Source organism: Aspergillus foveolatus, assembly GCF_047715535.1.
Source record: "Aspergillus foveolatus strain CBS 279.81 unplaced genomic scaffold BDW70scaffold_4, whole genome shotgun sequence".
NCBI classification, from domain to species: domain Eukaryota; kingdom Fungi; phylum Ascomycota; class Eurotiomycetes; order Eurotiales; family Aspergillaceae; genus Aspergillus; species Aspergillus foveolatus.
Genome location: NW_027396068.1, coordinates 363,968 through 390,733, shown reverse-complemented (window position 1 = coordinate 390,733; position 26,766 = coordinate 363,968). Strand labels below are relative to the sequence as shown.

General features: G+C 50.8%; 11 protein-coding genes across 11 annotated transcripts; 5 read left to right on the top strand and 6 right to left on the bottom strand.

The window, feature by feature from the left end:
* Nucleotides 1-426: 426 nt before the first annotated feature.
* BDW70DRAFT_128524 (uncharacterized protein) lies at nucleotides 427-1,454 on the top strand. Its single transcript, XM_073735442.1, has one exon. The coding sequence runs from the start codon at nucleotides 585-587 to the stop codon at nucleotides 786-788; it is 204 nt and encodes a 67-aa protein (XP_073599934.1). The 5' UTR covers nucleotides 427-584; the 3' UTR covers nucleotides 789-1,454.
* A 4,953-nt stretch (nucleotides 1,455-6,407) lies between these two features.
* BDW70DRAFT_128521 (beta-N-acetylhexosaminidase) lies at nucleotides 6,408-8,352 on the bottom strand. The gene has a single exon (XM_073735441.1). It carries the CDS (start codon nucleotides 8,259-8,261, stop codon nucleotides 6,450-6,452), a length of 1,812 nt encoding a protein of 603 aa, XP_073599933.1. The 5' UTR covers nucleotides 8,262-8,352; the 3' UTR covers nucleotides 6,408-6,449.
* Nucleotides 8,353-9,741: 1,389 nt separating this feature from the next.
* Nucleotides 9,742-10,671, bottom strand: BDW70DRAFT_147402 (dihydrodipicolinate synthase family protein; the record flags this gene model as incomplete). The annotated part of the gene is made up of 1 exon (XM_073738713.1): nucleotides 9,742-10,671. One exon carries the CDS (start codon nucleotides 10,669-10,671, stop codon nucleotides 9,742-9,744), a length of 930 nt encoding a protein of 309 aa, XP_073599932.1.
* Nucleotides 10,672-11,104: 433 nt separating this feature from the next.
* On the bottom strand, nucleotides 11,105-12,311 carry BDW70DRAFT_128519 (uncharacterized protein). The gene is made up of 2 exons (XM_073735440.1): nucleotides 11,454-12,311; nucleotides 11,105-11,364 (listed from the first exon to the last, which is right to left on the bottom strand). The coding sequence occupies exon 1, from the start codon at nucleotides 12,113-12,115 to the stop codon at nucleotides 11,780-11,782; it is 336 nt and encodes a 111-aa protein (XP_073599931.1). The 5' UTR covers nucleotides 12,116-12,311; the 3' UTR covers nucleotides 11,105-11,364; nucleotides 11,454-11,779.
* Nucleotides 12,312-12,381: 70 nt separating this feature from the next.
* Nucleotides 12,382-15,354, top strand: BDW70DRAFT_169483 (acetyltransferase SAS4-like domain-containing protein; the record flags this gene model as incomplete). Its single annotated transcript, XM_073742695.1, has 3 exons — nucleotides 12,382-13,028; nucleotides 13,194-14,083; nucleotides 14,144-15,354. The coding sequence occupies 3 exons, from the start codon at nucleotides 12,382-12,384 to the stop codon at nucleotides 15,115-15,117; spliced, it is 2,511 nt and encodes an 836-aa protein (XP_073599930.1). The 3' UTR covers nucleotides 15,118-15,354.
* BDW70DRAFT_82755 (neutral amino acid permease) lies at nucleotides 15,355-17,386 on the bottom strand. Its single transcript, XM_073744953.1, has 6 exons — nucleotides 17,092-17,386; nucleotides 16,944-17,030; nucleotides 16,543-16,874; nucleotides 16,346-16,489; nucleotides 16,076-16,290; nucleotides 15,355-16,017 (listed from the first exon to the last, which is right to left on the bottom strand). The coding sequence occupies exons 1-6, from the start codon at nucleotides 17,298-17,300 to the stop codon at nucleotides 15,592-15,594; spliced, it is 1,413 nt and encodes a 470-aa protein (XP_073599929.1). The 5' UTR covers nucleotides 17,301-17,386; the 3' UTR covers nucleotides 15,355-15,591.
* A 1,181-nt stretch (nucleotides 17,387-18,567) lies between these two features.
* Nucleotides 18,568-20,082, top strand: BDW70DRAFT_156274 (putative MFS transporter; the record flags this gene model as incomplete). The annotated part of the gene is made up of 5 exons (XM_073740167.1): nucleotides 18,568-18,736; nucleotides 18,800-19,414; nucleotides 19,467-19,703; nucleotides 19,764-19,847; nucleotides 19,910-20,082. The coding sequence occupies 5 exons, from the start codon at nucleotides 18,568-18,570 to the stop codon at nucleotides 20,080-20,082; spliced, it is 1,278 nt and encodes a 425-aa protein (XP_073599928.1).
* A 410-nt stretch (nucleotides 20,083-20,492) lies between these two features.
* Nucleotides 20,493-21,176, bottom strand: BDW70DRAFT_156273 (DUF3807 domain-containing protein; the record flags this gene model as incomplete). Its single annotated transcript, XM_073740166.1, has 2 exons — nucleotides 20,493-21,095; nucleotides 21,144-21,176. The coding sequence occupies 2 exons, from the start codon at nucleotides 21,174-21,176 to the stop codon at nucleotides 20,493-20,495; spliced, it is 636 nt and encodes a 211-aa protein (XP_073599927.1).
* Nucleotides 21,177-21,387: 211 nt separating this feature from the next.
* BDW70DRAFT_128511 (HVSL domain-containing protein) lies at nucleotides 21,388-22,648 on the bottom strand. The gene is made up of 3 exons (XM_073735439.1): nucleotides 22,368-22,648; nucleotides 22,092-22,317; nucleotides 21,388-22,038 (listed from the first exon to the last, which is right to left on the bottom strand). Exons 1-3 carry the CDS (start codon nucleotides 22,618-22,620, stop codon nucleotides 21,639-21,641), a joined length of 879 nt encoding a protein of 292 aa, XP_073599926.1. The 5' UTR covers nucleotides 22,621-22,648; the 3' UTR covers nucleotides 21,388-21,638.
* Nucleotides 22,649-25,025: 2,377 nt separating this feature from the next.
* Nucleotides 25,026-25,338, top strand: BDW70DRAFT_128510 (uncharacterized protein). The gene is made up of 2 exons (XM_073735438.1): nucleotides 25,026-25,261; nucleotides 25,316-25,338. Exon 1 carries the CDS (start codon nucleotides 25,031-25,033, stop codon nucleotides 25,244-25,246), a length of 216 nt encoding a protein of 71 aa, XP_073599925.1. The 5' UTR covers nucleotides 25,026-25,030; the 3' UTR covers nucleotides 25,247-25,261; nucleotides 25,316-25,338.
* On the top strand, nucleotides 25,026-26,383 carry BDW70DRAFT_82675 (uncharacterized protein). The gene is made up of 3 exons (XM_073744952.1): nucleotides 25,026-25,261; nucleotides 25,316-25,975; nucleotides 26,030-26,383. The coding sequence occupies exons 2-3, from the start codon at nucleotides 25,388-25,390 to the stop codon at nucleotides 26,144-26,146; spliced, it is 705 nt and encodes a 234-aa protein (XP_073599924.1). The 5' UTR covers nucleotides 25,026-25,261; nucleotides 25,316-25,387; the 3' UTR covers nucleotides 26,147-26,383.
* Nucleotides 26,384-26,766: the final 383 nt, after the last annotated feature.

Sequence of the window (26,766 nt, the reverse complement as noted above, 5' to 3'; positions counted from 1 at the left end):
GTGTGTAACTGCGAATGCTGGACTCGGCCATTGATGGCCAGTGGGCATTTTGGTGGCCGGTAAGATAACTAATCAGAATAAACGGCGGGAGTCGGCGAGTCAGCCCTACAGAGGATCTGCTTAACAGACTCCGCCCGTCCAGCGTAGAAACGGCTTTCTCCGCCCTATACCGTTGGCATTAAGACTCCTCGCAGCTCCTGGCCCTGAACCGAATGCAAGCGTCGGACTGGCATCCCTGCACCCATGTGTCTCACGGATGATAACGTCTTATGGCCTCACTGTCATCTCTTATTATTGGCGGCATATCTTACTGATTTCAGTTACCACTGATCAGTAATCACGCTCTGCGGCGTTTTGTTGTGCCTACGGACGAGAAACCCCGTGGCTAGACCTTCTTGGGGAGAAATAGTCACCAGCCTTAACCTTAACGGACGAAGCCGTCCACACTCCAGCATTTCATTTGCCGGAGGCTGCTATATTTGGATCTGGAAGGGTATAGACGACTAAGAATTAAGCCATCGACAGGAGACACTCGCACTAGTCGGTGACAGCGAAGATCAACACGCGTTTCAGTTTACTGTCGAATGACGTGCAAGATGCGAACCAACAGGACACAACAGCTGCTAACAGTCTGGGGGTTCTCACAATCTGTTTGGACCGCGATCATCATGCGATGGCTTTGGCGGTTTCAATATCGTTACGCTGACAGTAGGCATAGCGGTTTGAGTTCAAATATGGTTGCTACAGCTTTCCCCTCTTGTCAACCTGCGGTCATACTGAGTTGGTGAGGGTGTAAAGTTAGTACCTACCTAGATAGGAACTCACCCATTATACGTCCCAACCAAACCCAACCCAACAACCCCAACAGGCCACTGGGTAATATTCCCAGCCATGATACCATTTCAAAACCTGAGCGCAAATTCATCTTATCCATGACGATCATGGTCTCTCAGTTTCGCCTCGGAGGACCGGGTAATACCCGCTCGTCAATTATTTACGTACGAGCTATAGAGTACGATTAACAGCTTAAAGCACCCACGTGGTCTAAGTCCGTACCGTCAACACGGCGTTATCCCAGAAGTCCGTCCGCGTTCCATGTATTGCCTCGGCGAGTTTCGAGCCTTCCCTTATTTTCCCACAAGGCCAACTTAATTCATCCGCTGCTTATCCATCGATACCCTGGCCCCTAGGTAATCTATCCAAAGCAGTTCGTTGGCACGCCACGCGCCGGTCCAACGCCGAGTCTTTGGACTCTGCTGTGATTCCCCGGTTCGTGTCGATCTAAAAGGTATGGTTTATTACTGCGTATCCATATCATCTATATTTTACCTCAAATAAGTGGATTCGAGGTGATCTGCAGCTCGCCACAGCCTCGCTGGAAATAGAGTCTAGATCTGGTCTGCTCAAAACGGTAGGGAAAATAGACTACGGAGCGCCAAAAAATTAAGGAAGCGGGATTTTTGGCCCCCAAATCTCGTATAGATACTTTACCTGTTAATCAAGCCATTGGCCAGCGGTACGCGACAAGCCAAGCATGACGCGGGTATCAACGGTCCATTCCAAAGCATTCAGAGCGAGTGGTATGGAGTCCCACGGTTTGTCGGCCGCCAGCGGCGACTCCGGGCGACTATGGGCAACGTGGTAGTATTCAGGGTTCAACTCCGTAACCGCCTCGTGGCACTGCAGGGGTGGGCCGGGCGGTTCGCCAATAGATAAGCTGGAACTCGACGCGAATTCTTGATGGGTAACTGGTAAGGCCCAAGCCTGGAACTCCGGGGAGGCTTCCCTGTAGTCTGTCGCAGGCGTCCGCGTTCCAGTGGGGGTGGGGGCTACTCTGCCTCATGGTTTGGGTTGTACAAGATAGGACGTACACTCTGATGAAACTGCCATGGATCGATGCAATAGGTACGGAGTACGGGTCCTTGTCTCTTGCAAATATGGTACTCGCAATCACCCGGTCAATCTATCCTGCACTGCCACTATCGCGCTATCCAGAATCCTGGCTAGTTGGCGGTTAGTCTGCTTGTTAGACGAGTGGTGTCTACAGAAGACAGTAAATTGAAAGAGCCCCGCTCATGTAGATAGTGGTTGGTCCTCCTTGAGTTGATTTGTAAATTTCGTTGAATTTGTCGAGGTATTATTAATGTCGGGTGCTGTAGCTAGCTAGCTTGCTAGCGGTGCTTAGTGATGCACGGAGCCTTTTAGCAGCGAGACACGGCGCGTCACAGGCTTCAGGGAGATTATTCGTAAAACTCCGTCAGGCTGCCAGTAAGCGGAGCGTTCGAAGGCGTCTCCGAGCCGTCCATCTTCTCGGATGGACCTTGACCCGCGCGGGAGCGGAAGGAATAGGGAGAGCTTGTGAGGTTGATCCGTCAGATTTTTGTCGACCTGCGTGTCAAGGCTTCAAAGACTCGAGTCAGGGTGAACAACGGAGCACAAAAGAGCGATAGGGGGCAGCGGCAGAGCTAGAGGCTCTGTGGAGAGCCGGCGCCATGAGCAGGCAACACTCGACATGAATGGCCGGAGCGTATGTGTATTGTCTTGGAGGCCCGTTGAAGAGTCCCACATAGCGGTGCTTCGTGACTCTTCACGACCCAACGGAGTCGAAATTGGCATTCGACTGATAGGAAAAACCCCTTGTGGTACTCTGTATAAACTACGTACTGCGAGAGTGAGGTGTAGAGAATGTTTGACCTTCTGTGGAACCTTGTCTCGTGACCTGGACGAAGTTACGAATGTAAAGCTCTATCACCTGCAATTTCACGCTGCCTAAGTAGGCAACGAACATCCCGCGCCAGGGGTCTGGAGTAAAGGTCGTTCCTGTTCCATAATTCTGTATCTACTCTATATACCCAGATTAGGAGACCGCGCAGCGGATCTGGCCAAAGCTCAATTATATGATGCCTGATTTTAGTGGGACTCGAACTGGTACTACTACTAGTAGTATAGTCGTGGTACCAGTAGTAGCAGCCGTAGTAGTATTAGGAGAATGTACGGAGTAGCCGGTCTTAAGCCGGTCTTAAAACAGCTGGTCTGCAATGATCTCCAAACCATGTGGCTCTTGAATCGATTTGAGAAACAGAAGTTCAGTATAGTGTCGCTTGCGGAGCCCAGGAGTCAGTCCAAGACTCGGGAGACTGGTGGTGCGGAAAAGTCGAACTCCTCCTTGTAGATCCGGCCCCGGGGCCCCGGGGCCAACGCACCTTCCTGAAACGATCAACCGGCCACGGGCCCGACGGTCACGTTTTTGCAACTCCTTCTACTCTGAGAGCGCCGATGACATGGAATATCCTAATCTCCATCGGCCTAATCTCGGTTTCATACCGAGTAGCCCTCGTAGTGCTCCGTATTTTCTCCAGACACCGCGAACCATGGTACCTAAACTGTGTTTACCTTAAGACAGTGGAGAGAGCTGCGGAACGCGCCCGCTAGCACCGAGTCAGGTGTCCTGACCAATGACAGCGTGCAGAATCGCTGCTACGAGGCCGAACTCGGTACTTTGAAGACTCCGCCCGGTGTCTGTAGCCTCCTCCATACGAGGTTCACAAGAAGATCTGCGGGACAAATTAAAGTCCGCCCGGCCTCTCCGACGGCACTTCCAGGCTTGTCTCAATCTACAACTCCCGGCAACTACTAACAAATGCTCAGTCTCATTCTTTGCACGATGATATTATCCGCAGCTGTCAGCCACGAGGCATGTCTCACGAGGCGAGTGCGAAAACGGCAAGACCAAACGAGGTCAGGCCCCCTCATGTTTCCTTCCCTTTTTTTCCCTACCAGATACGTGGCATCTGCTTCCTCAACTCCCAAGCGTTCACGCTCCAATCATCAGAGCGAAAAGAGAGCTCGTTACTCCGTAATACCCAAATTCTATCCCGCTTCTCAACAGTTTCCCTATTTAGCGCCCTGATCCCCTCACCGTGTCTTTTGGTGAGCAATTTCTCGGCCCCATACAAATTGATCGGTCAGCACTGCTGCGGTAAGGCCTCCCATTTCTGTATTTTACAGTAGCGCCACTAACTATCCGGGGTCTTAATAGCGATCATCCAGGCTATTGGCCTGCTCGCCAAGCTTATCATCTCCTTAGCGTCCGTGTCTGGGCCTGTCATAATCGGAACGATACGGAGTCCGCACACTCGTCAGACGTTTGTCGTTCAGGTTTCCAGTCCCAGATCCCAGGGAATCGGTAGACGAGATCACCATCTGAGACAGCTTTCTGCTAGATTATACCCTTGTCTGTGGAACTTTGTCTTGACGTGGTCGGCTACATTTAACGACCGGGATTGTCGAGAGCAGTAGATGGGGTTCGCGTCCCCTGCACAGTTGAGTCAATGTTGAATACGCCGACCTCATCGGCGCATACGACAGCCATTAGAAAGCCAATAGAGCACAGGTCCTGGAATAGTAGATTCCTGGCTGGAAGGAACGTCTCCTGCCCGAGACTGTGCTGCGGGCTGCAGGTATCAGGTAGAACTGATCCCGTAGGGCTGAACAATCCTGGATGCATACTATCAGTAGTAGGTCCTCGTCCCATGCGTCTAAGCCTCATTCCTTGATGATAAACCGTACTTCTTACAAGGATTCATTCCTTCCCCCCTTTTATCGCCTTCTTCGCTTACCACGCCCACACTGCTCTAGCTTGACCGACTCTTGCTGACTGGCAGACTGGCGACCCCCGCGTTGAGTCCGTCCACGGGAATTTTCCAGCCCAAAGGGTCAAGACAACGAGAAAGAAACGATCAGCCTTACCTGTATATATCTTGGCGTGAACAGGCCCCTGTGCCTAAGGGGATGCACCAATCCTAAGCCCGTTGCTACTCGAAAGAGGATGGGCTATCCATACTAGTGCCACCGTTAGATGACCGGCGATGATGTGGAAGCGCCTGAACAAATCGCTGCTCTGCAAGGCCTCTATATTGGCAACGGCAGCTGAAACATAGGCGTCGTTTGATTTTCCATTTGCGGTATATTCCTCACTGCAAGCCACAAACATCCAAGGCCAGACTAGTGGTCGGTATCCCCGGAGCCTCTACGTGTTAGTACGGTGACTATCATCGCTACTGTAATCAAGGTACTCATTGGACGAAGCGAACGACAGGGCTGAGTCTGACGGGCCTACTCGTCTTATCCCCCAATTTCTTTGACCTCAGGCCACGAAAGCTTCATTAATATAGTCTTGTTGTCATAAAACAGCGCACAGGCCGCTAGAGGATCAATTTTGAAGCAGGACAGCCGTCAGCAGGACGTTTCATGTCCGATGTCGATTCCTGGAGTCGCTGGACTCGGGCAATGTCCGGCCCTATCATGGACATCCTCTCCTTACCGTTTAAACGCCGGAGCCACGGAGTTCAGCCACCTCTTCCATGCTAGTGACCGGAATGGAAATAACTATTGAAACGGTTAGAGTCTACGGAGTACGCAGGATGAAGAACCTTACCCGACGGTATGGACACGACACCGTCCCTGCATGCTCATTAGTCCAGCATGCCAAAGCCTCATCAAAAGCTTCATCCAATTGCCTTGGGTATCTGGGTTTTACTCCCAATGCTAAACGAGCAGATAAGGTGGATACATCCCTTAGGCCGCTCTCTCCAAAAGCATCCTCCGGTTGTTGCGATTATTGGGTTGTCTAGCTTGCGATGTGCATAATGCGTTGGGATCCCAGTTTTCAGTTTCCTTGTCTGCCGTTTGGCCCCCTTTTTCCTGCATTGGTCTGCATTGGAAGGATCGATTAATAATCGTCTTATTGCGTGGCACTCGGATCTTAATATTCAACCGGGTACACGGTGCATGAGCTCTTTGTTGATAGGCTCTTTTGAGCGCCGATGCCAGTCCGCTCTTGGGGTGAATCTGGATGATTTCAGAAGCAGAGGACAATGGCTCGCTAATACGGCGACTCATCCTTACTGCGACATGATGAAGTTCAGTTTACTGCATCAAGGTAAACAAGGGAGATACTAACAATAGTACTAAAAACTTACCAAGTCCCCCATTATACGACGGTGGGCTGAATAATCTTTCCTGTACACTCGTAGCTATTAATATATTGTATAAACTCAGATATCAATTTCTACGTACCCCAGCTCCCGTGACTGCTTCAAATTTGTGAAATGTCGTAGGTACATACTGTACGTAGATATATCTGCAAAAGGCTGTGTTTGGTCTATTTATTCACTGGTAGGGTTGTTTGTTCTTGTCCGCGAAAGAATGGATGAATTATCCCTCGTTGTATGGTGGACAGTGGATTAAAGCTTGATATCTCCATTGCCGTGAGCACATATACTCACCACAGCATTCGTCGCAGGGAGAGAGAAAAAGAGTTTAAACATGAATTCCTACAGCTAGCTATGATGAGATACTATGGAGCTATTATGTTAAGTGGTGTTATGTTACGCGCTACCTAGCAAATCAAATGCATTCAATATGAGTATAAGATACGAGAGACTACACTAGTGAAGGACTGTCTGGTCATAATTTAAATCACAAGCATGCGGGTGCTGCAGGCAATACTTCGGAACGACAGTAGCAGCCATGACGCCGTTGGCAAGAAGATACTCGCGGAAGTTGAGGATACGCTGGGTAAAGAGCGTGGTGCGTTTATTGCCCTTTGCATCGCGGTTGCCAGACCACATGAGTTCAGCGAGAGCTGCAGCACGAGGCCAAAACAAGTTGGAGATGTTGACATCGTCGACCTGCTCGGACCAGAGCGGTGCCGTGGCGCCGATGACGTGCTTTGCTTGGGCATTCGTGAGGTTGAGGGTAAAATCGTAGTTGTAGATGCGTTGCCATGTCTTGTACGGGGCGCACCAGGAGCCGCCGATGCCGCCATAGTTGAAACTCGGGGTGTCGGGGTCTGGGTTGGTCTGCTCGTTGTATCTGTCGTCGTTGGTGACGTAACCTCCGCGGCCGCAGTCGAGGTACATGAAGTCTGAGGAGGAGACGATCACATCATAGCCGCGTTCGGTGAGCTTGTTGATGTTTTCGAGGCCGTTGTTCCAGCTTTGCATGACGATGTCTGTCGGGACGTCATCGGCGTGCTCGGTATTGAGGACGACGTCTTCCCACATAACTAGGCGGCGGGACTCGCTAACGCTGCGGAAGATGGGCACGGCCTTGTCGATCCAGTGCTGCATGAGGTCGTTGTAAGTGCGCGAGGGATCCTCTTGGAACCATTCAGTAACATAGGTGCTGAAGTTGTAGCAGTTGGGCTGAATCTCGTCGCCACCGACATGGAACCAGTCATCGGTGAAGATGCCTGAGAGCTCTTCGTACACGTCTTGAACGACTTTGTACGTCTTGGGATTGATGATATCGAGCTGTCCTGGGTTTGGCTGGACTGCAGTATGCAACGGCCAGTTGTCGTTGGACCACCAGGAATTGGCGCAGGCTACGATCTCGGGGTCAATCTGTTGCCAACCAGAGGCAGAATGGGCGGGCATATCAACCTCCGGGATCACACGGATTCCACGGCCGCGCGCGTACGCCACAACATTGCGCAGGTCATCATGGGAGTAAGTCTCGCGCGCGGAGTATGCGTCCTTGGTCATCTCCGGGTAAGCATCAATGTGCACCGGCCATGACTGGGTATCGTCCAGATGCCAGTGAAGGACATTGAGCTTCGACAGTGCCATTCCATCGAGTTGCTCGTATAGCTTGCGCACAGAGATGAAGTTCCGCCCAGTATCAACCATAATTCCGCGGTACGGGTAGAGAGGCGCATCTTTGATGTGGACGGGCTGCTCAAGAATCAGACCCCCGTTTCCGTCTGAGATGACCAACTGTTGGAGCGTAGTGAAAGCGTGAAGGGCGCCCCAGACGGTCTTCGCAGTGATCTCAATCGCGTCCGAACCAGCCTTGGCGTCTAGAGTGTAAGATTCGTCCACCCCGTGCTGTAGATCGGCGTCCCAATCTTCCACATCAACATCGACGAATTGGATAGGCGCATTGGCGCGCTTGCTTTTAGTAGCAGCGGCACTAGCAGATGGGGTTGAAGTTGGGAACTCATCGAATTCTGGAATGGGTGCTTCGACTCCGGCAGGGACCCATTCTAAAGAAACAATAGTTTCCCAAGCGCGATTCCACGCATTTGTAAGGATACTATCGCCAGTATCTCGTTCAGTGCGCAAACTGACATCCGATAGCGGTTTTGGGCCTGAGTGACCCCAGGACATGTGGCGCGGAGCTGGTAGAGGGTTGACCTTAACGGCGGCGACCAAGGATGCCACGGCAAGCAACACGGCGTAGAGGCGGACGTAGGCCATAGTGTTCTAATAATAAGAAGACATGGGAAGTTGTACGATTGATTAAAAAAGAGAGATTGATTGTTGGAAAAGGAGAGTAATGAGAGATGAGTTGCAGGTTAAGAGTTCGGTGCTGCAGATCGACCGATCTGCCGCCTTTATACATGGGACAAACACTCACTCTTGTTTTTCTTCTTCGCGACACATTCCTTGTCACGCGAGAAAATGCTCCCTCCACTTCTTCAGTCATCGAACAAGGCACTCATCCGACTGAAGCCTCAGTGCTTCACATCTCCAAGTCTCTATCCTACGCATGTGAGGCCAAAAGATCAGTGTGATCAACATCGACTGGAGCTAACACTCTACCTGCCAGCTCCAACTGGTTGACGCTTCTTCTTAGCTCAGGGCTTGCAAGCCAGCAATGCTTCTGTTCCATCGCCGACGCAATTAATGTTACATCGCATTGCCGGCCGCTGACTCCGGGTCAAAGAACTTGTCTCTAATCCAGATCGGTCTCGTATTTCGAGCTTGGCTGCTACACCATCTTTTATCACCGAGACCCTCGGGGTGGCTTTTAGCTTGCTACAGTGACATTCAGACTGGTATCGGTCAAATATGGCCCGCTCTATGGTGCTTCAGGTTTTACCGTCTCGAATATGTCCATTAGCAAAGCTCAAGCAGCTTCAGGCAGTCGATCGCCTGACGTCAGTTGACTTCTCGCAGGTACCATTTCGTCGCAACGAAGATTTTCCACTTACAAACAACAATAAACAACCGTGAGCTCGCACCATGGAACATTCCGCTCTGGTACCATGGCTTGATGCCGAGAATGGCATGCTCCCCAGCTCCATTGACATTTCAGAACATCTTCGGGGCTTTGCGATCTAGCCTTCCTTTTTGACGTTTATCCGTCTAATCAGCCGAGGATGCATTCCACAAAGAACCAATCCAAGAGCACTGGCCAACTTCCCCACGCAAGGTTGTAAAGCTCCTTGGAGCTCGTGCGTCCACGCGACACAGCTTCATGCAAGATGAAAATAATTTGGGAGACCGAGTCATTCTTTGACCGCGGTGTATCTCTTGATATCAGAAATGTTGCGACGAACGACTACCGACGACAGCCATCACATTATCCTTATGATAAAGCGAGATGGCCGACCCGATCGCTCTTTCGCTGAACCAGACGTGGGGTAGTTCTTGTCTGCATTACCTTACTCCGCAGCTACTGCAGAGCACCGACATTATTACACAATAGCATTTTCTCTTCTTGCAAGCCATCTGAGCTGTTTAGAGAAAGAAGCGCACTTGCGGCCGTGCCCTCACCATTGTATTTACGTATACTAAGACCTTGTGGATGACCGGGGGCAAGCCTCGTGACTTGCTGTTACTCGCCCGCGCATTGGCGGCAGTTAGCCAACAATTGTAAAAGTGCAATGCATGGTTCATAACGGTTTGGTATCTTTGCGGCCGTTAACTATTTCATATGTACACTGTATAAGGTTCATTGCGATTCCAACTGCCTCTCCAGCTCGATACTCTCGCTGAAAGCTTCCTTCAATGCCGCTGCTTCTTCCGACGAAGGCGCAACGCACGGCCGCCGCGGCTGCTGTCCATACCCGCGATAGGATTGCAGTGCGCTCTTAACAGCCACAAACCCGCCCTTGATAGCGAGCCAGTCCGCACGGGCCACTATAGCCTGCACTTTTTGCGCCTCTTCGACACGGCCGGCACGGTAGAGTTCCATGATCCGGACACAGGCACGAGGGATGATATTGGCCGTACCGGCAATAACCCCTGCGCCTCCCCCGATAAGAGTCTGAAGAGTAAAGTCGCACGAGCCCCCGAATGTGAGGAACGAGGGTCCAGCCTGCGCAACGATACGGGTCAGCTTGCCCGTATTGCCGCAGGTGAGCTTTGTGCCGATGATATTGGGGTGAGAAGAAAGCGCGAGGATGTCGTCGGAAGAGAGGTCGAGCCCCGCAGAGGCGCCGGGGAAATTGTAGATGAGGACGGGGATTGGAGAAGCGTCTGCGACGGCGCGGAAGTGGTCGAGTAACGCAGCGGATGAAACAAGACTCTTGTAATAGCTCGGCGGGAGGACGAGGACATAGTCACCACCGGCGGTCGCGGCGTCTTTGCAGAGGTTGATGGTTTCGCGAGTGGAGGGGGCACCGGTGCCAACAATCACGGGCATGGAGGTGGCGCCGACGGAGTCGAGAGCACGCCGAGTCGCAGAGGTAATGTGATTGCGCTCTTCGCGGTCTAGGTGAACCGCCTCGCCGTTACTTCCTTGCACAACAATGCCGGCAACCCCGGACTTTGCGAGGTAGGCGGCATGTTTCTCCACAGTGGCAACATCGACATCTTCGTTCTCAGCGAAGAACGCAACGGTAGGGACGTAGACGCCCGGGACGAGCGGACGATTGGCCATGACCTAGTGGACGCTCTTAGACATTGCTGTTCGCTGGTGAACGAGGCGTGTCTTGGTAATGACTTACTGCGGTGATAGAAGCTCTGAGGAGAACCGAGAAAAGCGAGTATGCGACGGATTAGAAAATGGACAGCTGGGGAGATATCCTCGGGGAGGAGGAGGGTTTAAAAGTGGAGGAAGCCATGGAGCCTGCTTGGAATGTGAGTCTGGAGAGGGGCGAGCAGAGAACCGGATACGGCAGGCTGGAAGCTACTCTGGTTGCAGGTCCGCAGCTCGCTGGTAATCCATAGTATCCAACTGCTCTATCTCACCCCCACGCAACCCCACACAATGAGGGTCTTCTCCATCCTGACCACTGCTGCTTCATACTTCGTCAGAATCCAGAAGGGAAACGTGACTGCCGCTCGGAATGCTACCGCACCGTTGCCCCCACGTTTTCTTATCCTGCAACACCTCATCTCCAATAAAGAACATGCCAAGGTGTTCTCTTCGGCCGGGAGACTCGAAACGCGAAGAGGCAACCGGAAAGGCTTGCCGGAGACGCTCGAGCAAGACCATTGGCTAATCACCAATTCACCATCCCATCAACCATAATCGGATATGGATTCTTGTCTGACCGCGTCTATCTTGTGTGGAAGCTGAAGTCTGCCTGGAGAACGAGCCGGACAAACTCCGGCACAACGGGTGGGACAAGTACGAATATCTCCCCACCATGCTATGGTCTGCCATCATGCAAGAGTCAATGAAATACAATGAAACTAATGAGATATTGACTTTGGCAGGGTTCTTCAGGCTCAGCACCTCCCATGCAGTGCTGTAATGCATATAAGCTGCAGCCTGTTCGGCGTCGGCACCACTGAGCTTAGTCGGATTGTCAATCATACCCCAGAACGTCACGTCCTTCACTACTCCACATCCATCGGTCACGTCTCCGAACGGGTCTGGTCCAGCCCTCATGAGAAGCTTTACTGAATACTCTGGACCAAACCCATCGCCACCTCCGCACCCATTTGCGACTTCTGTCAAGGAACACAATATAGAGCTGCTTGCGGTTTGACTCCAGTGCCTCGGTTCTAGTCCGCGCGGTTTCTCTTTCACTGAATATTGACTATGGACGACACGCTAGGGTTCTGCGTTGGTACGGTGAACTATACATTAATATAGGTCTGGCATGTGCAGTTTTTGATGCAGTGGCGGCATTTTTCGGTAAAACAGAGTCCGCGGCTGTCTGAACTTCAGGTAACTGTGCCCAATATGTGTGTCCGAGTTCATGATGGCCGGCCCAGTTGGAGCCCTCTCTCTGAGAACGTGTGCCCGCTAGCTTCAGATCCCGTCTTCTCGAGGCGGCAGAAGGAGTAGAAGTTTTGTATAGCCCAGCAGAGGAGCTGGAGGTGTTCCTGCGGTCATTTAGTTTGACGTTGACGTGACTGGCATAGCTGCGCATCCTCAAGACCAGCTACCAGTGGCTCGAACATAGTTCCCCGCAGCCTCAAAAGGTGCATAGCATGCTATAAAGGAGCATAAAACTTTCTCACTGTGTCCTGATTTGGATGAAGGTAATGCTATCCAAGAAACCGAACGCCAAGTTCGTATTCGGCCCGTGACTTTCAGACCAGGACAAACCTTCAAGCACGAGCAAGTCATCTTCATAGCCTTCTTGACCTTCATCCACACTGTGCTTATCAACCGTAGCAATTCAAGGCGTCTACAATGAGAAAAGCCCTCGTCATCACGGCAACGGCCATCAGTGGCCTCTCACTAGCCGTCTCGCTATACCTTTCACACCAGAAACGCTACCTCGCATCACAGGTCAGACATTCTTCAGAACGCGGCCAGCTCTCCCCTTCAACACCGCGCAATGTCTCCTCCATCTCTTCCGATATCTTCAGCTCAAAGTACTATACCCTCTACGACTACGCATCCATCTCAGCGCCATGCCACTCCCTACCAGATCTCGAACCAAGCCAACTCCTCATCGCCCTCCTCCGCCGAAATATGTCCTCCTTCGCATCCTCGCCACAAGCCCGTCTTCTCAAAATCGCAGCATCAGACCCGGAAACCATCCGGAGCTTCGACCGCGCGCATATAGCGGCTCTCGACTTTGACGAGGGGGATCTGGTCTGTAATGCGTATAGGGTTAAGCTACGTGCGCCCGAGAAGGTAGAGTTTGAATTTCTGTTTGGGGTTCAGGGCCGGTTGGTGGTGAGTGTTGAAGTTAAAGAGGAGGACGTGGTCTTTCATAACGAAACGCTCATGTGGAGGGAGGAGCATACAAAGAATAAGCTCCCTCTAGAGAATGGGTTCGCGAATTGGGTGCATGAATTGACTGCTTGGTGGATGCTGGAGTCGGGGGTAAGGTATTTGAAGGAGTTGAAGTAGTTCTTTTGTGGCTTAGTGTGGTAGTGTATATATATGTAGTTGCTGAGACCGAGCAGATAATTTTGGATGAAATATTATCATGAAGAATAGCGAAATATAGTCGTTTGCCATTGTGTTGATGCTGCTGACTGAAACCGCGACAGCTTCGAGTTGACCAAATCCGGTCATTCTTGCCATCCCTCTCGTATCCGATTCCCCCTTCCACGCGTCACTCACCGGCATCGGGATATGATGCGCCCAGAGCGCGTCGAAGAAATCCCCAGTCGCTTTCCTCCGTTACCTACAGATCCAATGACCTCCACAGCCATCATGCCCGCGCGATCGAGGTCTTCTCTCCGCGTCCTGCGCAGAGACCCCAACGCCACGAACGATGATTCCGCGGGCATTCAACCGCCTCCCCCCAAGCGACCCCGTCTGAACCTTTTTCCTTCGCGTCGTCGAAAGAGCTCTCCAGATCTCCTCGACACCACAATCGACAGCTCGCCCTCCACCACCTCCACAAAGCTCCGCCGACCGCGACCGCTCCTCGCGCATTCCGCTTACACCACTTCCTCTCCGCCACCCGGTAGCAGCACGCCTCGCGCCCGAAACCTCCGTCAACACCACACTCCTAATTCGAATTCAGCGGCACTATATCTGAATGGTGGCCGCGAGTCCCCAGATCCCCTTGATACGATCTCGCCTGCTCCGGCTCTGAAACCATCTACAATCACTACTAGTACGCCCACGCCCACCTCCGCGGCCTATCGCCAGCGTCGTCTCACGCAGTACCTAAAACCCGCGTCTGAACAAGCTGTAAAGGATAGTCCAAAGTCAAAGAATACCCGTCCGGCTCGGGCCTCGACCGTCCCGCCACCTTCAGACGAATCAGCTCCCCAGTTGTTGGCAGTACCTGCCGAAACGGCCGATCGCGCTGTGCCGGAGAAGCGGCGGAGCCTTCGCTCCCATGATGGGGGTTCAAGGGCGAAGAGCGAATTGGCGCTCTATTTTCCAAATTATGATCAGATCATAAGTTTGGAGCCCCCCAAAACAGGTGCGTGCGTCGTCGCCACATTCGCTGCGCTGGAATGACTAGAACTAATGGCAACTGTAGAATTGCTGTCAGAGAATACAGTTATAAAGCTAATAGATGATCTTACCGAACCTCTTGATTCATCCTCCGCCTCTTCGAGTTCCGATGCGGACGCGCCCTTCGGAAACCCTCTGGTCAATCTATACAAGTGCGACGTTATAACCTTGCCTGATACCCAGCCCAAAAACGAGTCGAGGCCTGATATTGAAGCTGGGGAGAATGGGGAGGAAGACGACCCCCTAAACGAAGAATTCTACTTCAAAGCTCATAGACGACACGAACGGCAAGAGAAGCAACTCCGAAACATCGAGCGTGACCGCGCACGGCATGATCAACAACAACTAGACCGACTCCTCGACGAACTCCAAGGTCACGACTGGCTGCGTGTGATGGGCATCACAGGCCGCAGTCTTTCAGAGCAAGAGAAGAAACTTTACGAGCCGAAACGCGACTACTTCATCGCGGAAATCTCGACCTTACTCCAAAAGTTCAAGATCTGGAAGGAAGAAGAAAAGCGCCGCAAGTTTGATAAAGACTACAAGTCTGCGTCGTTCCACTCCGACGCCGCCGAACCATCCTACGGCAACGCAAAAGACAACGACAGAAAGGATGAGGATGAGGAAGCCACCGCTGAACCAACATCCGACGACGTTGACGCCCTAGCAGCCCGCCAACTCCTCCAGGAAGCCCGCTCTGCAACAGCCGGGAAACGACCAAAGTCGAAAACAGAGCAGCAAGAACTTGCACAGTCTGCTCCACCACCTATTCCTGATCCGCTCAAACCATTCACCTCGTTCTTCGCGAAACAGCATCTCCGCGCGCAGGCTATGTCGGGAAATCGCAAGGGACGAACGAGGCTTGCATTTGGACATCTGATTCCGGAGCTTGGAGAGAGGGACTTTGAGCTCCCTGGGGATATTCTGACGCCTGAGGCAATCAAGGATTGTCAAAGGAAGAGGAGGAGAATGAAGAGGGAGAAGACGAGTTCGGGGTAATTCCCAGCTCTTACTACATCTTCAAGCTTGAACCTAAGTTAGAGCTCTTATGTTTAGTAGTGGTTCTCATTTTAGTCCAACTTTGACAATTCTGTATCCAATCACCGATACCAGCTTACTCTATTATATCAATTTTGAGGTCATTCAAGTCAATGATACAAAGCATCAAGCTTTTCGTTGAGAAGGCAAATGATAAAAGGCTATGCAAAGCAATGCAGTAAAGAAAGAAAAAAAGGTATCACGGCGAACGCAGTCAATCTTGAACAACAGACCTTGACCAGACCATAAAGAAGGGAAAAAAGAAGTCTCCAAAAGTCACCATCGATGCAAGAAAAGAAAATGTGGAAGAGACGAAGCCGAACGCCGAGTCTATGTGAAGCTGAACAATCCCAAATATGTACCGAATACGCATATTATACAGACCTCCCAGACAAACCGCCACACCCTAAATTTGGAATATACCAACAGGATCGGCTAAGCATTATTCGCGCAAGAAAAGCTGGCCGAGCTTGGGTTATCATGCAACGCCTTGCCAGACACCCAGAGGCCCATACCACAGAGCACACAAGCAACTCCGATGGCCAGCAAATTGACCATCGTGAGCGAAATCTTCTTCCAGTTCTTGAACCAGAGACCTTTGTTCATGAAAAGCCAGAAGATTCCGGATAGGCCATAAGTGAACCAGCTTGCAAAAAGGGCTGTGATCAGACTGAGCAGGTTGGAGAAGACGGGGATAGCTTCGGCAATGATCCAGGCTAGAATCCAGAGGCAAAGAGCAATGAGAACCCACGAGCCGATGGCGACGGCGTCGCGCTTGTGCATGCGGTCTGTGCCGCGGAAGATGCGGACATAGATGTATTTGGCGGCAACATGGCCATAAATGACACCTGCAATGAGGATCTGAAGGTTGTTAGTCTGGCTGTAATCGAGAGATATAGTGGGATGATGAGGGTCATACGGTAGGGAGGGCAATGCCATAGGCAACTTTGCTGACAATTGGACTTGCGGATCCCAGAGCGGGCGAGGTAACGTCTGCGCCACCGTAGCGGTAGATCACGACGGCTGCGATGAGGTAGAGAGAGATGTCAATCCCTTGAAGGAGGCAGAGGCCCTTGGGGAAATCGCGGGGATCTTTGAGTTCAGCGGCGAGACCGAAGAAGGCAGCGTGCCCGCCTTTAGGATCATTAGCTTTCTCCCTTTTATAGAATAGAGGATGGTGAGATCGTACAAAAAGCAAAGACAATGTTAGTCACGGCAGTGAAGCCGTGGTAGAGGTCTGTGTCGACGACAGCTGCAACATTGTTTGCCCCTGGCTTGCTGATACCGACGCCAACCATGCAGATCATGACGGCCGAGAAGATACTGATAAACGCTGTCCCAACTAGGTCAGTAAAGAGATACAATCGAAGGAGGCGATGCACATACAGACTAGCGAGAGCCAGGACATCTTCTCCAGAGTCCGAGGCAAGCACAGGATGAACGAGACGATCATGCCCACAACGCCAAAGACAATTGAGCACGTGCCGTGCTCGGTGAGGGTGTTCATAGCAACAGTGAACGTCAGCAGATGGCTTGCCATGACGAAGATGAAGAACAGCATCTGTGCAACGCCCATGAACTCGCGACCCCATTTCCCTGCCACGACCTCACCGGCGTCTGCCATGTTCGTAACGTGCGGAAACCGATTCTTGAACTGTCCAATGACGTAACCAGTGTATGTCGCGAAAAGACCCAGCGCAACGAGAATAATGATGGCTCTGTAAATAGTCTAATCAGCGAACGTTCTTGTAACCCAATAAGAATTTGGGACAAAATCTGAGACATACGGGACAAACCCCAAACCTGCAACAGCGGCAGGCAGCGACAGAACACCAAGGGACACAGTTTCGGCCACCATGAGCAGACCGCATTGCCTATAAAGTAAAAGTCAGAATCGATCCTCTCTCTGGTCAACTAGGAGACGTTATCACGTACCACCACTTCAAAGTCTTGTATTTGACTTCAGCAAACTCTTCATCGCCAAAGGCATCTGACGTGAACGGCGATTGCGTATATGAAGGGGGGGAGCTCTCCGTCTTCTTCGTGTCATCTCTGGTGAAAGAAGCCTCGTCGGTAGTCACATTCTTCTCTGGGCCTGATTCTTCGTGTCCATATGGGACCGGCGACTCTGCGTTTTGAGCCATGTTGGACGACTACGTTGGATGGGAAAAGATCGGCAGGCGTAAAGGAGTGTCAGTCGAGGAAGGACGATTACAGGAGAAAGAATGGTCGTTGTCGTCCACCGGCCGGGATTTATGAAGATGAAAAGAAGAGGATGACCGATGTCGATCGAAGAAGAAAAGGCCCAGATCGGAGACTACCGATGAAGCTCAACGGCGTTGATACTGCTCTGAGCAGTGGCAGATGAAAGGTCGGTCCGCCACCGGGGCATCTGCGGACCAGATCGAGTGGTTCTGGTGGGCCACCACCGCGAATCGAGAGCCGCGACGTAAGAGAAACTGTGAGAAGCTGGGGAAATTCTCTTCAAAGCCTCCGATGCCGGGGACTCCTGGCAAGTCATCAGCCGTTCATTATTAATTTCAAGATTGGATCTCAAAAAAGATCAGATTCATCTCAGATGTCGTGGAAAATTGGTTTCTTGTTTCTGGAATAGAGGAGCTATCAATCTGCGATCGGCAACATGACGTTCACAGAAGTAGACCGCATTGGTCAAAGGCGAACAAGCTCGGAATTTAGATTGTGGCGTGCAGCCTTAAGAGAGCTCCAAGGCCTAGAGGCCGCGCTGGAAGTGGCCGGAATCAGGCGCCTAACTCCGGCTGCCTTCTGGAATCCTTCGCAGAGGTCCCCACTATTCAGTATGGAGCTGTGAAACAGAACACGTACTCTGAGTACTGTGTAGAATTTATGAACATTATTATTAGTCATGGCTAGTCATGGCCCGTGAGCATAAATCATTAAGCTATACTGGCCGCGTTATTGAGCCCACTTGGGTCAATTCCAAAAAGGAAGCCGGAGCGAGCGGAGGAGTCCATTTCTGTCAAGGACAGAAACTGCGAGATGCGGGGTTCAGGATGAAGGATGCAGTCGTTGGAGACGCATCCCACGCCCTGCACGCCCTGGCCCAATGTGACACTGCTGACAGTTAACCGTGCCACTGTAACAAGACCATGCATCTACGGAAGCATGGGTCTGAACATCTACCAATACCATATACTGTCTGTTATCTCCCACACGGCAGATCATCGGGTTTTTGTTGTCGAGGCCCTTGGCTGTCTACCCCTCTTGAGATTTCTAATTTGAGCTCGACATGAAACAATGCAGTAGTGCAAAACTACCGCAGAGCAAAACACCGCAGCTAGAAATGATAAGAGCTGCGTTTTCTTCACTGACGTGAGAAAGGGAGATCTCAACTTCGGTCTCTGAGAACTCCCTTGTTCGAAGCAACTGGCCATGACTCTAGCAGAGCACGATGACCTGCCCCCGCATTCGGAAGGAACGATTACGCCCGACGACGAGAGCGAGCCCGATTCACCGGTCGAAGGGACATACAATGATGCCCGCGAAGTGTATGGCAAGATAGCGAGCACGAACTTTTCGATCTTGTGCGGTGGCTTCAACGGTATCACGTTCTTGTTTTATGCTTTATGTTACTCTTGTGCTTAGCTGATCAATGACGATATAGACGCCGCCCTCGGTCCTTTAATCCCTTACATCCAGCCGTGGTTCCATGTCGGTCTGCTCGAAATCTCATACATCTACCTCGTCAGCTTCGCCGGCAGTTTCAGCGCCTCATTCGCGAATATCCACATCTGCTCGCATCTAGGAACGGGCGGGACGCTGCTTCTTGGAATTGCCATACAATGCACCGGCTTTACATTGATGTTCTGGGCCCCCTCTTTCCCCTTCTTCCTAGTGGCGTTTCTCTTCACTGGATTCGGGTGCGGGATCGCCAATGCCCAGGCGAATAGCTTTACTGTTACAGTCCGCAACTCGCATCGTTGGTTGGGAATTCTTCATGCAATGTATGGGATGGGCACGATACTGGCCCCTCTGGTTGCGAATTCCATTGCGGCACATGTATCGAGATGGCAGATTTATTATCTGATCTCCCTAGGCCTTGGTGCGACAAATGCTTCGTTTGCGGCTTGGGCGTTCCGGCATGGTTTGTTCAGACCGAACAGTGAGGGAGCCAAGGAGGCTGCGGGACGGGAGTTGCGGGAGACATTGGCCCATCGATCGCTTTGGTTTCTCACCATGTTCTTCTTTCTATATTCTGGGGCTGAGATAACCCTCGGCGGTGAGCTACCTAGTTTAGAGGGAGCCAAGGATGTGGCTGACAGTCGATACAGGATGGCTGGTGCAGTTTTTAGTCGGGGTGCGTCATGGTGACCCTGAAAAGGTTGGCTACGTTGCGTCCGTGTTCTGGTGCGGCTTCACCTTCGGCCGTGTTGCGCTGGCAGACGTGACACATCGGTTTGGTGAGCGACGCATGGTCTTTATATACGTCGCGCTGGCGCTCGCATTCCAGCTCATGTTCTGGCTCATTCCAAACATTCTGATTAATGCCATCTCAGTTTGTTTGCTAGGTAAGCGAGCGCGAGTGGTCAAACACCAATGCGTAATGAGATATCTGATCTGTATATAAGGGTTTTTCATCGGCCCGTTCTATCCAGTGGGACTCTACGTTCTCACGCAGGTGGTCCCACAGGAGCTCCATCTCGGGGCGATAGGTACGTGACAAACATCCACCATACCAAGTATCGTCAAAATATCCAGTCTGACCCCGCGACAGGGTTTGCCGCAAGCTTTGGTTCGGTTGGCTGTGCTGCATTCCCGTTCTTGACAGGAGCAATAGCCTCTCGAGCGGGTGTCGAAGTGCTGCAGCCAATAATGATAGGTTTACTACTTGGCATAGCATTCTTCTGGGCTGTAGTTCCGAAGCCAAAGCGCATCCAGTTGACTTGATAATGATAAGAAAGCGACTTCTGGGATATTAGCAAATTTCGACTTCACACTGGCTGCCACATACATTTACTTGCATACGAGTCTGGACCTTCCGCACTTGAACATCTGGTTGAGTATAGATAAAGCGTGAGACCTTTTTTTAATGACATAGTTAGCATATAACATGCAAGGCAATTGAGGTATTTTAGATAGAAACGGCTATTTCAGAGAGAAGATTAGAGTCGTCAAAGCCTTACACATGTACTTCATGGTATGGCGTTACGACTAAGGATGACTGATACGAAAATTTCATCATGTAACGGAGAACAGGGCAATGTAGAATGGAGTGATAACTCACCGCAGGACTGAACAGTTGGAAGAGCTCGTAAACAAGTACTGATAGCTTGAATTATTTGAAATTCGGATGCGGATCAATCATCGTACGAAATGATCTTCCGCCCCATAAACGGAGTCGCTCGCCTACCCCTGGACTGACTTGCATTTGTTTGAGCAGCAGCACTCTCCTCATTGTAATCCAGTTGCACTTCGCTCGGGAGCCCCGAATCCGATTGGGGCTTTCTCTTCGGAACCGGTTCGCCTGCGCCTGCATCACATCCAACATTATCCGCAGAGCGTTTCCTGCCGGCGACTGCACTGGCATCATTCTTCGGCGGAGCAGAAATTGCTCCATCTCTCTCATCGGGGTTAGCATGTACCTGAGCTCCGGCCTGAGGCTGCGCTTCAGTTTTACCCTTGAGGCCCCTCTCATACTCCTCGTTTTCCTGCTTTATCTGCCTCTCTCTCAAAAGTGCATGGATCTCACTATGTCTGAAAATGCGGATCTGTTCATCTGTGAGTGTGCGTTTCACGCCGTCGGGGTAGTAGCCGAGATCGTCATCTTCGTCATCAACATCTCCTTCATCAGCATTGGCGTTGAGGTTTTCGTTGTAGGCATCGTGGGTCGGGTGCGAGGGAGATTGCAGAGGTTTGACGGTGGCAGGAAAGTGCTTGGCTTGAAAGGCTTGGAGGTCTTCCTGGTGTTTGGTCAGTCAAGAGAGGGGAGATTGTGGAAGGCTACTCACTAAGGTCACGGTTGGGATATGAGCATGGGCCATGTTTTCCAATGATATAACACGGCCGCTGACGAAATAAGGCTTCGTGACACGCTGTAGCTTGGTAAAGTGAGATGAGGCTCAAGAAGCGCAACCACGGTTTGTAATATTACGGTATTTTACATAGTCTAGTATCAGTCCATGAAGGACGACATTTAGAAAGGCAAGTATAGAGGAATCGGAGACAAATGTATCAGTGAGTAGTACTGTTCAAGATTAGAGCTGTATTAGAATATATATGTAGATTTCCGGTATAGTGGTTTATTCGAAGTCGCAAAGAGCACAGGTGATGCTCGATCTATATGCCTCTTGCACTGCCGACTGGAAGAAATCAGCACGTCTGTCCACTTTCTGCTGTATATATCGCCATGATTTACTCGCACTTTTTAGGCTCAAAGGTGTAAAATGCTCCTTATTTGTTGCAACGGTATATCCAACCCATCTATATGCCTCTCCACTGCCGAATCAAAGCGGTATGCTCGAGACATTGTTGCCGATCTTCGCCTTCAGACAGTCAAACTTGATCTTGAGAGCTTTAAGCCGCTGAATATCTATGCTTTCCATGCTTTTCTTCTCCTCAGCAGATGGCTCTTCTAGGCTCCACGCAATAGAGATATGAAAGCACTTGGTGTAGTCGCCCGTTGATGCAGGCTTGCTGCCTCGAATGCTTGGCTGGGTTCCAGATTTCGAGTTAAATAAAGGTGCGTATAGTGGTGGTTGATTAAAAAGACCAAGCGAGCGGTTAGAGATATGCAAGAGGCGATTTAAACAGTCTCCATTTGGCCGTTTAACTCGGAGCACATAAAACCACCGCGTTCTCTCAAAGTTGGAGACCCAGTCTAAACTGTCGATCTGGACCTCAAATCTGATGTGAATAGTTAGCATAAAAACATACACTGAGGGACAAATGGCACAAACGGTGAGATGCCAAAGCCACTTAGTGCCGCTCCAAATGTGTCCATAAACGGCTGCCTCTCCTCCGTTCTAAGAACCACAGGCCTTGAGAGGCTAATATGAAGGGGAAGCCGTACGCCGAGATCACTATACAAGAAGCTGTTGAGTTTCGCTTGTTCAGCTCGAAACATATGTTCTGCTTGGCGGATTATGCTACCCAGAATCTCAAGCTCCTCCTTCGATGGATACCCTACACTTCTTAGCAAGTAGATAAAACAAACAGCCAGACATGAGACGCACACTCGAGATATATATGAGTAGGCCAGTTTCCCTCAACATGAGGAATTACCCTCTTCCGGCCACCGTGAAGGCTTGGATCATCCCTGACACTGACTTTGACGCTAGAAGCGTAAAGGTCGTGGAATGATGCAGGCAACGGCGGCAGCCTTGAGGCTGGGTTATGACTCAGGTTTTGACTTGGTTTCTTGATTTTCCTGGGAGGGGCTTCTTTCTCCGAGTCAGATTCCGAGTCAGAGTATTGCACCAAGGCCATGGCGCATACTGTCTAAATAGAGCATCACGCCAGTCTGCCTCGCGAAGGCCTGGAGATTCAGATGTTCAAATCGTCAAATATAGTCCCAATCACGTGACAAAGAGATTTTCGTTAGTCAGCAAGGGAAATCAACATGTGTACATAGCAACTTTCCTCACCATCTTCTTCCGTTTCTTCATAATTTATAAACCCCGGATATCATATTAATAACAGTGACATGCCAGCTATGAGGTCAACAGCGAAGACCCATGAGTTTTTAAAGGACAGAAAGGCGTGTCAATGCAAAAGCGGCCAAACCGAAACACTGCGGGGATCGGCTGTCTCCTTGGGGGCCATACCTGTCCCCTATGTCTCTTTAACTGACGCAGATGAGAGCTTCCTCGTGATCTGCTCGCTGTGTTTCTGTTCATTTATCAAGCTTGGGCTTCGATGAAGACCCGTTTCAAGGCAAAGGCTTTTTTTGCCAGCAACGCCGACCTTCGCAGGAGAGAATGAGCCCCTTGTTTGCTCCGCCCAAGGGCTGAATGCAATTGTAGATGCTTCTAGCATAAGGAACACTTGCTTAAGCTTTCCATGCACGCAGGCAGGCTTCCCATGTCTGGCTCTGTCAGGAAAGAAGTGCAACTGCAGATTGACCATCCGCCATGTTAAAAGCGCCGGTATTGAGATAATCTTTCTTCACAACCCAAAATCTGATATCAGGTTTGGAAAAAGAAAATGGCCTTATTTCCTGTCACCTGGCCTGTAGCCATAAGCCCAATGGGTATCGTATATGGTGCGCAGATCTTGAGCCATGAACTTTTTTCTCGTTCCAAAGCCAATAATAAATCACGTTCGAAGCCCTGACCTTGCCAATCACCTCCCGTCCACTGTCCGCCGAAGTACTTCTTCAGCTCCTATAATTTCCTTTCTTGACCAAATTTCTCTCATAGACAAGTCAGGAATATGAATTTTCGGGTGCCACGCTATTACTTATATCATAGAACAATATCAACATGGTGTTTATTGTTTCGAAAGCCGAAACGGGATCTCAATGCAGATCCTGATCATATACTGGAGTGGTGGATTTAAAGCAGGGCTCAAGTCTCTCGCGAATAGGTAACTTCACCATAAGTTTTGGTGTTTCCACAGATCTCAGCCTCTTCACAATAAAGCCGCGACTGCTTCCTCACTCTTAGTTGCCATACTCGTCCAAGCCATGGCCCGCAAACAAATAGCAGCTGCACGAGCTGCCACCTGAGTCGAGTATGATGCCCCTCTCCTCTTTAACTCGACGGTAGATAGCGGCACGAAAACCGATAAATTAGACCCCTGCACAAGGAGACTCATTCTGGCTACGTCACATGCTACCACTGACCTAGGATGAATCATTACGCATTAAGCTGTCCCAATATACGGAGGCCAAGCTAACATGCCGAACCCAGAACCAGGAAGAAAGGAACTGCTCAACGTCAAGATCTCCCTGGAAACCACCAAGCGAATCTTCTACCAGTAAGTCATCCAGAACTCTTCTTCTTATCTATTCTTTCATTGGCTGACGGCCTGTTGAAGACGTGGTATTAGGGTGCCATATGTGTCTGGTTAGTACGAATTCGAGCCGATGGGGTATACCATTAACCTGACGGTGGGGAGTTGGAAGTGTAGGGCTACTGAGTAGATGTGGGTAATGAGGTACCCGTTGAGAGATCTCTGTCCGAGTTCGATCAGGGGTCAAAAAGTGTCGGCGTCATAGTTCCTGGTTGTGTCTGAAGGCCGGAAGCGCGTAAGGCTGATGGAGCGAGGCTAGACCGATCTGACCGAGCCGGCCCCGCTGTCTAGCGACTCTACTAAGGATAACCTTAAATCGCAGCGCAGTTTTACTATGAAATCAGAAATAAAGTTCTTGTTGCTGAGAAAAAATAATGGTAAAGAACTTGATTTTGATAATAGCTGGACTAAAGTTCAAACCTGCGAGAAGGATCATTTCCATGACGCGCCTCGGCTAAGATGTACGTACATTCTCCATTCCATCAGCTGCGTGGCCGCCTAGAATCAGATGCCCAGTCAGCTGATGATAATTAGACTTGAGAAAAGTTTCATTGGATCCAGAAAACTCTGGTAAGAGAAAGCGAATACCAGTCAAGAGTCGTATATCCGTTAATCTAGACTCTAGATCGGATTCTACAGCCGCTCGAAATGGATGGAAAGGATCGTTCTCCATCGTTTCATCATCGTTCTGGACCCTGTCCCACCTGAAGAAGCCTAGCACTCCCGCAGATTCCGCAGGCTACACTGAAAGTGGGAACGAGCTAGACCATGTTAGGTATTGTTCGTGCTCGCCGCGTTTGATAAGAGATGGTGGTGCGGATCCTAGCGGAGCCATCATGCGTCAGCCTGGTGTCTCTCACGTCACTTACACAGCCCGGAGGCAATGACCGTGGGAAAATCAGATATTCAACGCCGAACATTCATAAATATGCTTTTCCTCGTTTTGCCGCGAGCCCAGACTCTTCATTTAATCCTACCGAAACCTTTCGCCCTTTCTTGCAACGACTGGTTGAACCCGCTGCCAAAGCAACTGACATATCAAGTCTATATACCTCCTCTATACCTCCTCACATCGATAGCTGCAAGCCCCACCAACTAAACGCCCGACAAGGACGTAAGGCTCCGATAGTTCTTCCAACTATTACATCCCGCTGACACCTTGCAGCAGAAACTAGCACTTCTGTGCCCAAGCACAGTTTCCGAATATATTCCTCAACTCTCCCTTCTTAAAATCCAAAGAATGCAACCGTATCAAATGGACCACGCCTACCCCATGATTGGCTCCCAGAGCCCGAAGAGCATTAGTTCCACATCGCTGGGCAGCGGAAGCCCATACCAGCGCTTTCTCTCGCCGTCGCCGTCGCCGTCGCCAACTCGGTCGACCAGACGACGTAGTCGCACCACTTCAGTCCTATCTGCAGACTACGCCTATGCCAATATCCTCTTTGATGCTTCCCAGCACAACCGCGGAAGACGTTCTCGGCGCTTCGGACAGAATGCCCGGCGGTCTCAACTCGTCAACCCAGATGTAATCGATCGCATGGACACTGCGGCCCAGTTCTCTTACCATCACGAAGGGCCATACGACGCCGCCTACCCAGAGCGCAACAGAATCAGTATTCACTCGCCACTGGATGCTCTCAGGGAGTCTAACGAAGAGGCTCTTAAGGCAACTCCGCACCATATGATTGCCGACGCCATCGGCCGGCGCCGGCCTCTCGATGGGGTTGCCTTCTATCCTCCTGGCTATACCGACCCAGAGGGCCAGACGTACGATTATGAAGAGGGTCCGAATCTAATGGCTGACTGTTGCTTGTTTCCCCGCCAGGTTTGTGCTCACCTTAGCTCTCCTTCCGTTGACCGCAGCACTAACATTCCATAGAGATTCACGGACGAGGACTTTAGGAATGATCCTTTTACGAACACTCCGGTAAAACCCTTTGCTCCACTTCGCAACGTCTTCCGACGGACCTCGAGGAAGCACAGGAATACGGCGTAGACGGCGTTTGAGAGCACCTCGGGGTGTTGTCCTTCGTTGCTCTTCATTATTTTTCTTTCTTTACTTGATGATTCCATATACCCGGTGCTCGTTTGTATGGAGTTAGCGGGGTTGGCTTGGACCATGTGTCCCGTCTTAATTTTTATAGATTGAGGCGCTTATACTTCCTGTTCGGTTGACCCGTGGGAAGCTTTGCTGGCAGCAAAATCAGCCCATTCAATTTGTTACTCTATGTTCGGGCCCTGATTGGGCGTCTAAAATCTCACGCTCACCCACCCTCAGTATATCAAATCGTGATATGTGTAATGAGAAAGGTTGGTCGGCAGGATGGGGCCACGGTAATTGAGTAGCACTCCATCCAACGGATTACGGAGGAGGGTTTCGAAATTAAAGCCGTTATCAACAACGGAAGATATTGCTGTTGTAAACGTGTAATAGGAGGCCATCAAGGAGTGTGAAGCGAGGGATACACTTTACCTAATAATAGTGACACCGTGAATCTCAAACAAGGGAGCCTGGGCCGTTACTAATCCCATATCTGGGCAGGAATGTGTATACGTAACCTGGAACTGCCGATAGCAAGAAAGTCCAGCGTGACTGCGCATAGCACCGCCAGCAAA

Bases quoted from the DNA above. Each gene is read 5' to 3' on its own strand.
- BDW70DRAFT_128524 (XM_073735442.1), top strand. From the start codon at position 585: ATGACGTGCAAGATGCGAACCAACAGGACACAACAGCTGCTAACAGTC.
- BDW70DRAFT_128521 (XM_073735441.1), bottom strand. From the start codon at position 8,261: ATGGCCTACGTCCGCCTCTACGCCGTGTTGCTTGCCGTGGCATCCTTG.
- BDW70DRAFT_128519 (XM_073735440.1), bottom strand. From the start codon at position 12,115: ATGCGCAGCTATGCCAGTCACGTCAACGTCAAACTAAATGACCGCAGG.
- BDW70DRAFT_82755 (XM_073744953.1), bottom strand. From the start codon at position 17,300: ATGGCTCAAAACGCAGAGTCGCCGGTCCCATATGGACACGAAGAATCA. The intron at 16,875-16,943 runs GTATGTCTCAGA...GACTATTTACAG, and splicing joins GCAGGTTTGGGGTTTGTCCC to AGCCATCATTATTCTCGTTG. The intron at 16,018-16,075 runs GTATGACCCTCA...AACAACCTTCAG, and splicing joins ATGGCATTGCCCTCCCTACC to ATCCTCATTGCAGGTGTCAT.
- BDW70DRAFT_128511 (XM_073735439.1), bottom strand. From the start codon at position 22,620: ATGGCCTTGGTGCAATACTCTGACTCGGAATCTGACTCGGAGAAAGAA. The intron at 22,318-22,367 runs GTGCGTCTCATG...TAAGAAGTGTAG, and splicing joins TACTCATATATATCTCGAGT to GGTATCCATCGAAGGAGGAG. The intron at 22,039-22,091 runs GTTTGTGCCATT...TATTCACATCAG, and splicing joins AGTGGCTTTGGCATCTCACC to ATTTGAGGTCCAGATCGACA.
- BDW70DRAFT_128510 (XM_073735438.1), top strand. From the start codon at position 25,031: ATGACCGTGGGAAAATCAGATATTCAACGCCGAACATTCATAAATATG.
- BDW70DRAFT_82675 (XM_073744952.1), top strand. From the start codon at position 25,388: ATGCAACCGTATCAAATGGACCACGCCTACCCCATGATTGGCTCCCAG. The intron at 25,976-26,029 runs GTTTGTGCTCAC...AACATTCCATAG, and splicing joins GTTGCTTGTTTCCCCGCCAG to AGATTCACGGACGAGGACTT.